At 33.8% G+C, this 14,874-nt stretch overlaps 1 protein-coding gene across 1 annotated transcript in view; it reads left to right on the plus strand.

The window, feature by feature from the left end:
- Positions 1-14,300, plus strand: part of LOC144981060 (uncharacterized) — a 14,683-nt gene extending 383 nt beyond the window's left edge. The window contains exons 2-4 of the mRNA XM_078929155.1: positions 3,333-3,793; positions 5,874-5,955; positions 7,773-14,300. Of these exons, the coding sequence (XP_078785281.1) occupies positions 3,365-3,793; positions 5,874-5,955; positions 7,773-9,913 (2,652 nt within the window). The 5' untranslated portion in view covers positions 3,333-3,364 and the 3' untranslated portion in view covers positions 9,914-14,300. The remainder of the gene's footprint in view (positions 1-3,332; positions 3,794-5,873; positions 5,956-7,772) is intronic.
- Positions 14,301-14,874: the final 574 nt, after the last annotated feature.

The raw sequence follows: 14,874 nt of genomic DNA on the forward strand, positions 1-14,874 counted from the left end.
ATGATAATTGTGGTTTTTGTTTGCGGTGAAAGTGAAGTGACAGTGACATGCTGAAAATTGATTCATTGAGATGATGATTATTTTTACTGATATCATTGTGATACTGATACAGCTACTCTTACTTTGTCAGCCAAATTCAATTTGTGGACTAGATTTCTTATTCTTTGCTTAGAATATTTGAATGATGTTATTAAAATTAAATACAATAATAAACTTAATCTATTCGCAGTACTACTGCGAATAGTGATTTCATGGTAAAATGACTATTCACAGTAGTAAAAGCTTTCTCCCTTCTCTGAAATTTAGTTTTTGTACCCTCACTGAACACAACACTTTAAAATTTCTGTTCAAAATGGCGGTGTTGTCGAATGGCGTGAAGTTGAATGATAGTGATAGTGTATTAGTTTGAGAAGGAAAGAAAAGGAGGGATGATTGAAACATCTTGTGCGACTGAGAATTGAGATTTTGAACGTTTCAATTTTTCCTTCAAGTCTTGACAAGATCGTGTTTTGTATTGTTTTTGTTACCACAATCCATCCATGAAAATTTCCCCGTCCTCACCTCTCCAACTTGTTGATCATTCATTCACATCTTGAAATCTATCAGCTTATCAGTTAGATTACTTTAATAAGAATAGTTCCGTCCCCGTTTATTGTTTTATTTACAGTGGTTAAATATATTGTATAAAGGTTCCAGGAATTCTCTCTCTCTCTCTCTCTCTCTCTCTCTCTCGCCATTGCAAATAATGGAAGCTACCATCAATAAACTACCACTACTACTACAACCACCACCACATCATTATTACCACAGCAACCTCCACATCATTATCAAAACTACAGCAACCACCACCACCATATCATCATAATCCTTATTGTCATCATCACTACCACCACCACTACAATCACAACCACTACATCACCACCACCATCACTACACAACAAAAGACACATTGTCATCATCAACGAAACGCAAAATAATAATAATAGTAATAATAAAAACTTTTGCAAATAATAATAATAATAATAATAATAATAGTAATAATGATACATTTTTAAATACAATAATAAATATAATAATAAAAATAATAATAACATGATAATGTTGGTTTAAAAATAAATGAAAAAACAAGGGTGCGGTGATGTGAATCAATAACCAACATCAATCCCCAATCCACAAATCGGGGTCTACAGTTCAAGATGTAAATGACTTCACATCATGGGTGAAAGTTCGCCGGAAAAATCCGGCATGGCCGGATTTTTATTTTTGAAAAAGAGGTCTCGCCGTTTTTTTTTTTTTTGTCTGGCCGGAATTCGAAAATGAAAAAAAACGACATCTGTCAGGTGTTACTTTTTAATTACTATAATACCACTAATGCTACTGGATCAGCACTGTAGTTTATATAATTAACCGCACTTCTGTTTTTTCCTCTTATTGATAGTTGCAGGATTTTTTTTTTCTGAGCACCTGCCTTTGCAGGATTAATATCATTGAGTAACTTTCACCCATGCTTCACATACTTAGGCAGTAAAGTTAGTGAAACAGGAGGTACAGAGAGGAAGACATTAAAGCCAGAAAAAGGAAAACACAGCAGACTTTTGCCACCTTGTCGTCCATATGGAAAGCAACAGCTATCTCTAATGCAACTAAACTTAGAATATTTGGCTTCAATGTGAAACCTGTTCTACTGTATGGATCGGAAACCTAGAGAGTCACAAACACCTTTACTCGCAAAATTCAGACGTTCATTGACAAATGCCTCAGCAGGATTTTGAAAGTCAGGTGGCAAGACCACATCTCCAACATAGAAATAGGAAGTCAAACCAAGAACCTATCAACATCCAAATCAGGAGGAGGAAATTGAGATGGGTCGGTCATACATTAAGAAGACCAGGAAGCAATGTCTATCCCGCACAAATCTTTGGGCCTCTTTTTCGCTCACAAAGTGCCCAAATTCGCGACAAAATGTGGGACGAAGCCGTTCCTTACATGCTATTTTTAAAAATTAATTACGACGCTGTTTATCAATGAATGTGACTGAAAGCGTCCCATATTTTCCGTGTTTTTTTCTCTTTGTGAGTCATCCAAATAAATGACATCTTTGAAACTGCATAACTTTGATATATATTAATGGATTTTCAAAATTCAAAAAGATTTTTACTCAGTGGAGATATGGCTTTGATTTAAGAGTAGTATTTCCTACAAAAATAGAAAACAAAAATTTTCATAGTCATGGCTACATTAAGAAGACCAGGAAGCAATGTCACACGCCAGTCCCTTGATTGGAACCCCAAGGGACACGAACACAGACATGGAGGCGCTCACTGACACTGTCAGACGACATCAATTTTGATGCCATTTGGCAAGCCTCACATGAGAGGCTACCAAGAATAAAATAATAATAAAAATAATAATAATAATAATAATAAAAATAATAAAATTAATAATAATAATAATAATAATAATAATAATAATAATAATAATAATAATAATAATAATAATAATAATAATAATAATAATAGTAATAATAATAATATTAATAATAAAAATAATAATAATAATATATCTTTATTGTCCCCAAAAAGTGGCAATTTGTCATTTGGTTACACATTTATAACAATACAATATTGACATAGACACACTCACACAAGATGCACACTAGTAACATAGTAGTTATCGTAAAAAAAAAAAAAAAATATGGCAAGGACAGAAGTAGATGGCGGAAGCTCGCAGAGACCCTAATGCTCCACAAGGAGCAAAGAGGATTGAGTATGTCAAACCCTGCCCTCATTGGTTAAGTGGGTCTTATGGATCTGGTGGAAAGTATTTTGAAATAATATGTTATCAAATTGCATCTCTCTCTATCTACAGAAATTGGGGAGAATTCTGGCTCAATGTGCCTAATGGCTTTGGAGGGCCACTTTTTATTCTTTTTACCATGGCCGACTACTAACATGCTACCATTACTATAACAACCACTATTGCTACGTCTTCTACTACTGCCACTGCTACTACTACTACTACTACTACTACTACTACTACTACTACTACTACTACTACTACTACTACTACTACTACTACTACTACTACTACTACTACTAAACTACTACTACTACTACTAGTACTACAACAACAACAACTACTACTACTACTACTACTACTACTACTACTACTACTACTACTACTACTACTACTACTACTACTATTACTACCACCACCACCATCATCATCATGTCAACTCTATACAGTACCACCATATATCTACTCTTGCAATCTTCTTAAATTGTATAAAGCTATTTTTGATAATCGTTTTTTTTGTTTTTTGTTTCTTTCAGTTTGGGTCATTGCTTGAAGAGTTTAAGCCAAAATGGAGGATGAAGATTCTCTTTTGTTCCAGCATAACCCTACATCTGCTGATCCCGCAAATCAAATATACCCCTTTTCTCTATCGGAGGGGCAAAATATAGAAACAGGGTTGGAGAACTTCGTTGAGAAAAATAATACTCATTTTACAAGGGAGTTTAGCTCAAACAATTTTGAAACAAAAGATTTTACACCACAAGTTCAGCCTTTGTCATTAGTAAAAAACAGTCTGAAAAATGAAGTCGATTTTCCGGGAGGAATTGATAAAGGAAATGTGTCTGCTCCCTCGGGATCTAAAAGAAAGAGAAAGAGCTCGAATCCAATGAATTATTTTGACTACTTTTGGAAACAGGAGTCTGAAAGTGAAAAATCACCAGATCATGAGAGAGATGGAATTGGAATGTCTTCAGAACAAAATGAGCCAACTATGGAGGTGTGCACGTTGTTATTATAATTATTATTATTACTAATATTATTATTATTATTATTATTATTATTATTATTATTATTAATATTAATATTAATATTATTATTATTATTATTATTATTATTATTATTATTATTATTATTATTATTATTAATATATTATTATTATTATTAATATTATTATTATTACGGTAGAATTACTTTAAACCGAAATTTTGGGGACCTTCTAAACCATTTCGGTTTAAAGCAAGTTCCCGTTTTGCGATGTTTTTCAAAGGTGGTAACTATTTAAGGAATTTGCTCATTTAATCTTATCATGGGTTGTTTCCCCTTAAATAAAGTTGTTGAATAAATGCCGTCTTGGTAACCATTTATTAATTTTTGTATTTAAAAAAAAATTTTTTGGTGTGTTTTAAAAATATTTTGGGGGGGTTTGTTTTTCCATTCAAAATTGTTGAAATAGTTGAGATCGGGACGTCATGTTTTTTACATATATTTCTGTCTTGCTGGACTTTTTTTTCATCGACTTCACATAGTATTTTGATTTTAAACTCCAACGTGTAAGCACAGTGCTTTATTAAACTCACTCAATCCTAGAGATTTTTTCTACTTTTCAAAATGGGAGAAAAATGTATTAAAAATGAGCATTTACATAGATATCATTAACTTGTAATTAAAAACATAAGCTTTGATACTACGCCTATAATTTGTCTCAGAAAAAAATATATTAAATAGGTATGGGGTAAAAGTAACCCGGTTAAACAATGGATATTGTTGGTGTTAGGGTTGAGTGAGTTAAGACATCTTTCAGTAAAATGTAAAGCTAAAATAAGATCGAAAGTTCTTTTGTGATAATTGATAATGAATGATGCGCAGCTACTCAGAGGTGAAGTGAAATGGAAATGAAAAAGCGTGTCAATGCTAAGCTGTTTACCACAGATTAGTGAGTGTGTGCTGTCTACTACACACCCCTCTTTTGTTGAAAAGCCATTAGGTTCAAAGGCATAATGACATAGAACCCCCCCCCCACCTCCCTTTCACCCTCTCACGCACACATTTAATAATAATAATAATAATAATAATATATCTTTATTGTCACCAAAAAGTGGCAATTTGTCATTTGGTTACACATTTATAACAATACAATATTGACATAGACACACTCACGCAAGATGCAGACTAGTAACATAGTAGTTATCGTTAAAAAAACAAAACAAAAAAAAACACGTGGAAATGAAATGGTAAGTTCTCTACCAACCTCACTCATCTTATTCTTACGCTCTTTGTTTAATATTTCCAGGCATTATTACATGTGGCCACCTTCCAGAATTTTAAAAGAAAATAGAGAGAGAAAAAGGGATGGTGCTCTCAAGTTGTTTCGGTTTAAAGAAAGTCCTGCTTATAAGTATTTCGGTTCATCGTAAGAATTAATCCAAGGATAATGAAGAAACTCGTACAATCTATTAAATTTTTTGCGGTTTATGATATTTTTCGGTTTAGCTTCTTTCGGTTTAAATTAATTTTACTGTAATATTATTATTATTATTTTTATTAGTATTATTATTATTATTATTATTATTATTATTATTATTATTATTATTATTATTATTATTATTATTATTATTAGTATTATTATTATTATTATTATTATTATTATTATTATTATTATTATTATTACTATTATTATTATTATTGTTATTATTAGTTATTACTATTATTAATATTATTATTAATAATAATATTATTATTATTATTATTATTATTATTATTATTATTATTATTATTATTATTATTATTATTATTATTATTATTATTATTATTATTATTATTATTATTATTAATTATTACTATTATTAATATTATTAATATTAATATTATTATTATTAATTATTACTATTATTAATTATTACTATTATTAATATTATTATTATTAATATTATTATTTTATTATTATATTATTATTATTATTATTATTATTATTATTATTATTATTATTATTATTATTATTATTATTATTATTTTTAGTAGTACTAGTAGAAGTCTTGTCTTATTATCAGTCTTATTTTTACTCTTTCTGTCTCAAACAGGATTCCATAGAGCCTGATTTACAGATGGATGTAGAATTTGATGCACCCACTCAGGACGTTATGGACTCCAGACTGGCCACAAGTATGTCATTCATTTGAAAAAAAAAGAATTTTAAAAATTGAGCTTTATATAGCGCAATATCCACTAAATGTGCTCAAAGCGCTTTAAAATTTAACATGTAGGACGGGACATGGCGCCTGTTAGGCGATATTACAATTTTTTGGACAAAGACAACGCTGTTAACGGCCAGGTACTCATTTTAACCTGAGTACGGTGAGAGAATGTGAGTAAAGAGCCTTTTCCAAGGACTGAACTATGCGCCGAGCACGAGGCTGGAACCAGGACCTTCCCATCCAACAGCGAGTGTCATACCACTAGACCACATAGCCGCACACACAAAAAAATAGTTTCTTGCTGTTTGCTTACATACACACACGCACAAACAAACATAAAGAGAGAAGGGGGGGGGGGGATGACATTTTGTTTTTTAGTCCTCAAACTGTAAAATAAGAATATAAAAAATAAAGTAGTCCTTCAGAGCCATTAGGCCCATGGAGCCGGAGTTTATCACAGTTTTTATAGCTTGAAACCGACAATAGAAATTGCTTTCTATCCTTTTCACCCGGATTGATCTCGGTCCCTTTTCATGTGAAGTGAGTGCTCTACCAACTGAGCTAACAATTACTATTGTTGTCCGTTTCACGCCATAGAAGCCATGATAAACTCTGGCTCCGTGGGTCTAATGATAATGGCTCTTTAGGACTGGACTCTCTGGGTGGGGTTCCTGACCTCCCATAGTGGGCAGGGAGGTCCTTACTGTGTCTTCTATCCCCATGTGTCCGTTTTTCAATTGCTTTCTGTCTTTGTCTTGGAATGAGATTACTTGGTTTTGTCCTGGCCCTGGCTGGAGGGAAACAGTCAAATATATAGTTATTGTTTTGGGAGATGAAATTTTTTCCCTTGTAAATCATCTCTCTGTTTTGTACTGTTATTTTTTTATTTTTAACATATGATTTGTAAACATTTTAGTTTATTCCTCTTAGTCGGGACCTGTGCTTGTGTTTGGATGAGACCTTTAGGTGATCTCAAACTAAGTACTTTGACGGTGTGCTCTTGGAATCTACATCTGTTTCCTATTTGAACCAATTCTCCTTTGTCTTACCTTTTCTTGGGTGCTCTAATTGTAATTCTAGAACTTTTAACTAACCCATTTTCTTCCTTTTTACTGGCACTGATATGACCTTAATGTGTTGCAAGAGCCGTAAAACCTTTAAAAACATAAAAACATAAAACAAAGGACTGTACTTAAAAAGAAAGAAGTGGGTAAGGCAAGCATATGTTCATCAGTGCTGATGATTTTCTTCGGATCCGCAGAAATCTGAGGTTTTCTGTGTCAGAGGAGGAATTTTAATAAAGCATATTTTCCCTTATCAAATGTTCTGACAGTGAGAGACTTGATGTGTGGTAGAAGAGATAGGTGCGTTTTCTCAACATCCAGAAGTTAGCTAGCGTATCCATGATAGCTTATCATCTCAATTGCCCAAAAAGTGGGGATTAGTGCAGTAAAAAAATAATGCATAAGGGCAATCATTCAAAACGTTCATCCTTTTTCTCTTTTTGTCACCATCAGCACTGGTTCGTGTTTGATCGGTTTATGTTTTGAGCTAAAAAGTCACATGATTCAAACTTGACTGGATCTTTTCTTCGGGCATTAAAAAAAAATTCATTGTGGTCTCTCTATTGTCATTTGTTTTGCTGGACACTGAACCAAACAGCTTTGCTTTTCATTTAATGAAATAAAAAAAAAAACTGGCAACAAATCTTTCCAAAAAAAATTTTAAAAATATTTTCAATAAACAGTTTTAATTCTTTGCCTTTTTCAAATTTTATTCTTTCAGATAACGATGACTTGGATATGCCACCCCTGATGACCATTCCTCCTGTAGATCCTGATTATAAATGTTCTAAGTGTAGCCAAACCTTCAATACCGCCCGTGATCTGTCCAAGCATTTTAGAACCCACACAGAACACCAACTTTTCATCTGCTCTATCTGCGACAAGAACTTCTTCTTAAGTGAGAGTTTGGAAATGCATATGAAAACGCACATGGAAAATGTCGACCACCCACAGTACAGGTGCTGCACATGCGGTCACACGTTTTCAGACCCAGATTCTTTGTCAAAACATTTGGAAGGTCATTCCATTCGGTACCCCAGTGATGCTACGAGTACTCAGTCAGCGAGTACAACAAAAGATGGGAAGATAAAAGTTGATAAAAATTTCAAGGAGAGTTTTTTCGAGGACAATATGATAAGTGTTAAGCCACGCTACCCTTGTTCCTATTGTGACAGTACATTTGTATCACCCAGCAGTTTGAAGACCCACGTCAGAACCCATACGGGGGAACGTCCATTCCAGTGCTCCATCTGCCAAATGACATTCAGTCTCAGTAACAATCTGCTCACTCATATGAGAAAGCACACAGGCGAACGTCCTTACAAGTGCTCTGTTTGCGGGAGAGGATTTTCTAAGAGCAGTGACGTTACAAGACATATGAAAACTCATACAGGAGAAAAACCGCATATTTGCTCAATTTGCCAGAAGGGGTTTAGCGACGTGACCAAGTTAAAAGTGCATAGTTTGAGAATTCACCTAAGGAACAAGACGTATGAGTGCAAATTTTGTAAGAAAATGTTTAGTCAGAAAAGTAACTTAAATTCACATGTAATCAAGTTTCATAGAGTGGATGAAGTGAAGTACCAGCCAACTTTGTCTGACTTACGACAGAGTGAGGAAAAGTCTTTAGCCATCAGTGGTGATATTTCAAATGTCAAAGATTATTTGAGATTGCATCTGGAGAAAAGTAAAAGAGAGGATGAAGATACGGATGACACGATTTCTTATGAAAGTAAGAGTGGTCAGCAAGAAAATAACGATGTTGAACCTTTGACAGTGGAAAAGACAGGCAACAGCCTCGATGCTTCTCATACAAATCATAAAACATTGTCAGCAGGTACAAGCACCAATGGTGGCAAAGTTAAAGATCAAGCATTACCATCGCATTCTTTTGCAAGTACTGGTAACAATGTCAAAGAGGAGGAGCAAGCATTACCACCACGCTTGCTGTCAAGTGCTGCAGTTAACAATATTAAAGTTGACGGGAAAATAGGACCATCACAATCTTTGCCAAGTACCAGCAGTGACAATGACAACAATGTAGAGGGGCACATGGAGAAATATGCAGCAGAAATCAAAAAGATTAATGAGGCTTTGGATTTTAATAATATACTACAGCAGACATCTAAAATGAGTTTTGTCAAAGAAGGAGGAACATACAGGATTGTGGGTCCTAATTTAGCCATGCAGTCACTTCCTGCTGAAGGAATGAAAGGGAAAGAAAGAGGTGCTGGGAAAAATAGTAATGGTAGTCGAAGGAGGAGGCAAGATAAGGAATATAAATGCACAGAATGCGATAAAGATTTCAGGTCAGCGAGTGCGTTGAATATTCATGTACGGAGCCATACAGGTGAGCGGCCATTTGAGTGCTCCATGTGTGACTGGACATTCAGCATTCTGGGTAATCTAAAGGCACACATGAAGACACACAGTGGAGAGAAACCCTATCGCTGTGAAGTTTGCGACAAGGCGTTTACCAAGAAATGTGATGTGAAGCGTCATTTTATCACCCACACGGGCGAAAGAAATCACATGTGTCTCGTCTGTGGAAAGACGTTTAGTCAGAAATGCGTTTTGTCAACCCATATGCTTTTGCATTCTGGTGAAAAGCCATACAAATGCGACGAGTGCGAGAAAGCGTTCAGTCAAAGAGTTCAACTTTTGTCACATGTGAAAATACACAAAGGGGAAAGACCTCATAAATGCTTTATTTGTGAGAAAGCCTTTAGAGAAAAGGTGTCCCTTGAAACCCACTTACGAATTCATACAGGAGAGATGCCGTTTCAATGTACAACATGTGGTAAACTATTCCGCGATAAGAGTTACTTGAGAAAACATGTGAGAAGATATCACGAAAACTGAAAACGAAGTTAATGTAATCATATTTTTCAATTGTTGATCTGTGTTTATAATGATGACAGCTCCCATCTTCTGATGCTTAGACATCTGATAGAAAAGAAACATTTGATTACTTGAACCAGCATTCACATCCATCAGACTCATATTGACCATTTTGTGAACTTGCGTGATGTATTTAGAATTGTGGATTTAAAACTTAGGAGTAATATTTCTTGGTGCAAACGTTTCCTAATGATCAAGGCAAGTCAATTTGGACCTTGTGATTATTCTCGTTGATGGAGTACAGGAGGGGGAAAAATGTTTATTTATTGACTTTCTACTGATGGAAGATTCTGGATTCTGAAATAAGTCTTTTGAAATCTTTTATTTTTTTTTTTATTTTTTTTCATGCACAGTCCAGCTCGAATTCAATGATCTTGGATTCAATTAGGCATAACAAATTCAACTGAAATTTTTTTTAAAAACAAACAAAAAAACTCCAGAAAAGAGAAGACAACTTGTAGACCAGCTGAGGTGTTTACATCAAGATTGAACCCTTTCTGAGACTTGCCAACTTTGTATCCAAGATCCATTTTAATTTATCTTTACTGTACATAGAAAAAAAATGATGCCCTTTCGCAACGGCACCATAAGATCCCGTTCTATGAAGGGATATAGATAATCCATCAAACAGGGTGTCTCATGTCAACAGGAATCACTCATGTTGTCCAAGATAAGAGATAAAAAACAATGTGCCGTATTGCACCATTTAAAAATTATATATTTTTTTCAACACGGTTAGGAGTCAAGGATCTGGTGTGCTCATTCCAATTGAATTAGTCTGTGTATTGTGTAATATTTGTATTGACACGCATGATACATCTATACTCCCCCTACTCAACCAATAGGATTCGGACCGGTAGTTTTTAAAATATTTTTTTATTTATTCAAACCTGGATTTTTTGTAAATTTTTTTTTATCAGATCAGATCAAAATTTCTAAAAAAAAACTTTCATTATTCTTAAAATTATATTATTGTTTTTTTCCAGTCGAATTGTAGGTTTGTTTGTTATAATGCATTTTATAAGAGGTGATTTATAAATAAAAATCGGATGAACGTCATACATTGTAAATTGATGCGATTTAAAAAAAAAAAAAAATTTTTATTCTTATGGTAAAAAAATAAGCATTTTGTGTGTTAATGACCTATTGCTATATCTGATGATGACTTAAAAGTTTAGTTTCTAATCTTGGACAGAGACACGAATAATTTAGGCTTGACAGAAATTACAGAAAAGTATTTGTTTTCTTGTTTATTTTTTTGTTCAACAATTATATGCGGTCTTGTGGTATGACACTTGCCTTCAGATGGAGAGGTTCAGGGTTCGAGATTTGCTCTGAGTGGCTTATAGTAGTTTGGTCCATAGAGTAGGCTCTTTACTTACTTTCTCTCACCATACTCAACTGTAAAATGAGTTCCTGGTTGTTTTTAACAGCATTGTCTCTATATAGAAAATAAAATTGGAGTATAATTCCATGATGGACATCTCCCATAGGGAGGTACATGCTGTGTCTTCTATCCCCCCATACCCGTTTCCCAATTGTTTCCTGTCATTGTCTTGGAATGAGGTTACTTAGTTTTGTCCTGATCCTTGCCAGAGCTCCTTGGCTGGGAGGGAAACAGTCGAATGTATAGTTATAGTTTTGGGAGATGATATTTTTTTCCTTGTAAATCATCTCTCTGTTATGCATTGCATTATGTTAAGTTTACATATTATATTATATGATTGGTAAACATTTGAGTGTATTCCTCTTAGTTGGGACCTTTGTTTGTGTCTGAATGAGACTTTTAGATGATCTCAAACTAAGTACATTGGTGGTATGCTCTTGGAATCTACATCTGATCCCTATTTGTTCCCAGTTCCCCTTTGTTTTACTTTTTCGTGGGTGCTTTAATTGTAATTCTATGACTTGTAACTATCCCATTTTCTTCCTTTTTACTGGCACATAACCTAAATGTGTTGCAAGCGCCGTAAAACCCTTAAAAACAAACAAAACAAACATGATGGACATCATGTCTCGTCCTCCATATTAAGCATTGCTGTTGGCTTGGGACTCCTTATAAAGCACTTTAATTTACGGTTAGTGGATAATACACTATGTAATAAAATGCTCATGTTAAGAAGAGAAATAATGGATTTCATTTAAGCAAACTGAAAAATAAACAGAAAGATGAAATAACTGTTCGAGTATTTTTCTGATTTTGCCTTCCTCGGTATTTGAATAATGGTGGATATTTCCCTTATTTTATTGTTTCTCACTGTTTTTTTCTGATTTTGCCTTCCTAGGTATTTGAATACTGGTGGATATTTCCCTTAATTTATTGTTTCTCGCTGTATTTTTCTGATTTTGCCTTCCTCGGTATTTGAATAATGGTGGATATTTCCCTTATTTTAATGTTTCTCGCTGTCTTTTTCTGATTTTGCCTTCCTAGGTATTTGAATAATGGTGGATATTTCCCTTATTTTATTGTTTCTCGCTGTCTTTGACCATTGAGATAGAATTGTTTTATCAGCATTTTATTTATTCTTTTTTCTAGTATTAAGAAATCAGGAGAAATATTTCTCTAGGGCGTTGTAGTTCGAAAGAAGACCTAGATAATCCATGCGTCATCCGCATTGCATCACTGTAAAATGAGCTATATTAGTATTAGCTCTGTTTCTTTCTCAATGACAAAAAAAAGAGAAATGATAAAGCAGGACTCAAACATGTGTTTCCCATGTGGAAGTGTAATTCCTTATCCACTCAGTATTTGCACCCCTTGGTGTATTTTTAAAACTCTCTACCTACCCCCAAAATGAAGGAAATATTTATTTTAAAGAAAGTACATCTACCTAAAAAAAAAAAAAGGTCAGTAAGTCTCTAAACTGTTTTCCTAAATCTTTTTTTCATTTTTTTATTTGAATTGTGTCTTTAATATAAACATGTAAATAGCAAAAAGTGTTTTCTCTTTCGTTAAAAGTATTCTTCTGATTTTGCCTTCCTCGGTATTTGAATAATGGTGGATATTTCACTTATTTTATTGTTTCTCGCTGTCATTGACTACTGGGAGAGAATTGTTTTATCAGCGTTTTATTTATTCTTTTATTTTTAGTTTGTCAAAAACAGATTTATTATGCTATTATCAGAATTTGGAAAACTTTTTCTAAATTTCTTGACAAGACCTCCTTTATATAATTCAAATAATTTAGATAGTTTCCTTATTTCATTTCTTGTTTAATTCTCATTATGGTCCAATTTTGTATAGAGTATGTATGTGATATCAGCTGAGATGGGGTCATATCTGTGACCTATCGCATCAAAATGGAATGTTGGGGTGATTAAGGTGATGAAAATTGAAATTATAGCCATAAATACGAGACTTGGGTTTAATTTATTTGCTTTATTTATAAGAGAAATATGATTTTCCTAAGAAGGTGGAATCAAAATTCTAGATTGAACTTAAAATTTAATTTTCATCACCTGGATCACAATAACAAAATATCATATTGAGGTGACGGGTAACATGTGCACCTTCCACAAACTTTGTTTGTTTTTTTTAATTCATCGATATCAAGTGGGAAGATAGTGGATGGATGCTATTATAAATAATTTTATCATTCATTGCCGATTTGCATGATGCCTCAAAGTCATCAGTTATAATATGTCCCTTGGAATTAATCTTTCTTTTTCAACAAGTTTCATTCTGCTTTCATAGATATATTTTGTCAGTTGGCGCTAAAAATGTGCGACTTAAATTTTGTTGTAAATTTTTCTCTGAATAGATAAGGGCCACTCTGAGTCATTGTGAGAGCCAGTGCCCCATGAACTAGAATGGGTGTCTTACTCTTACTCAAGGTTATACTTTTATGAAGTAAATAACAACGTGAAATTGAATGTAAACTTCAATTTAATACGAAAACAGATAAACTGGACGTTTTGGATTTCCCCTTTCTCAACCAAACGGGATGAATGAAACACACACCACAGACGAATTAGATAATGTGGTAGTGGCGTTGTTAAAATTCATCTTTTATCTGTTTTCATATATTAAATTGAAGCTTAAATTCAATTTCACAGTGTTATTTATTTCTTGGAGCTTCGAGCATTACCTCTGTGAAGTGAATCTGATCCAGTTTTATTGTGACCGTATTGCTGTTTCATGTTATCCTGAATTAGCATTCTGGGTGGGGATCCTGACCTCCCATAGTGGGCAGGGACCAGTGATGATACTTTTCCGCGGTTTTCTTTCCTTTCCTCGGTTTTCCTCCTCAGATCCTCGATCCGCGGATATTTTCTTCATTTCCTCCTTTTACTTTTTTTTTTATATAATAAATCTTTAAAAAATACCTCCTTTTTAAAAAAAAAAAAATATATATATATATATAAAAGATTTCCTCCTTTTACTGGACTCCGGGCGTTTTAAAATTGAACGAAAGAGGCCCAAAACACACTAGTACTCTTCAAGTACTCAAAAGAAGTCATCCTGCCTACTTTCCTGTGGTGCAAGAATGTTCTAGGTGAGTTTTCCGTTTTTCCGAGACTTTTCCTCCTTTTTGACTTTTTGTGAGTATCATCACTGAGGGAGGTACATACTATATCTTCTATCCCCTTATATCAATTTTCCAACTGCTTTCTGTCTTTGTCTTGGAATGAGATTACTTGGCCCTGTTCGGAGGCCTGGCTGGGAGGGAAACAGTCAAATGCATAGTTATTGTTTTGGGAGATGATATTTTTTCCCTTGTAAATCATCTCTCTGTTATGTGTCAGTATATTTGTTATTTTTTAATGTATAATGTAAACATTTGAGTGTGTTCCTCTTTGTTGGATTTTGTTCTTGTGTCCGGATGAGACTTATAGGTGATCTCAAACTAAGTACATTGGTGGTATGCTCTTGGAATCTACATCTGATCCCTATTTGTTCCCAGTTCCCCTATGTCTTACTT

The sequence above is a fragment of the Berghia stephanieae genome, chromosome 10 (genome assembly GCF_034508935.2).
Source record: "Berghia stephanieae isolate SIO BIC M18660-M18661 chromosome 10, UCSD_Bste_1.3, whole genome shotgun sequence".
Taxonomy (NCBI): Eukaryota; Metazoa; Mollusca; class Gastropoda; order Nudibranchia; family Aeolidiidae; genus Berghia; species Berghia stephanieae.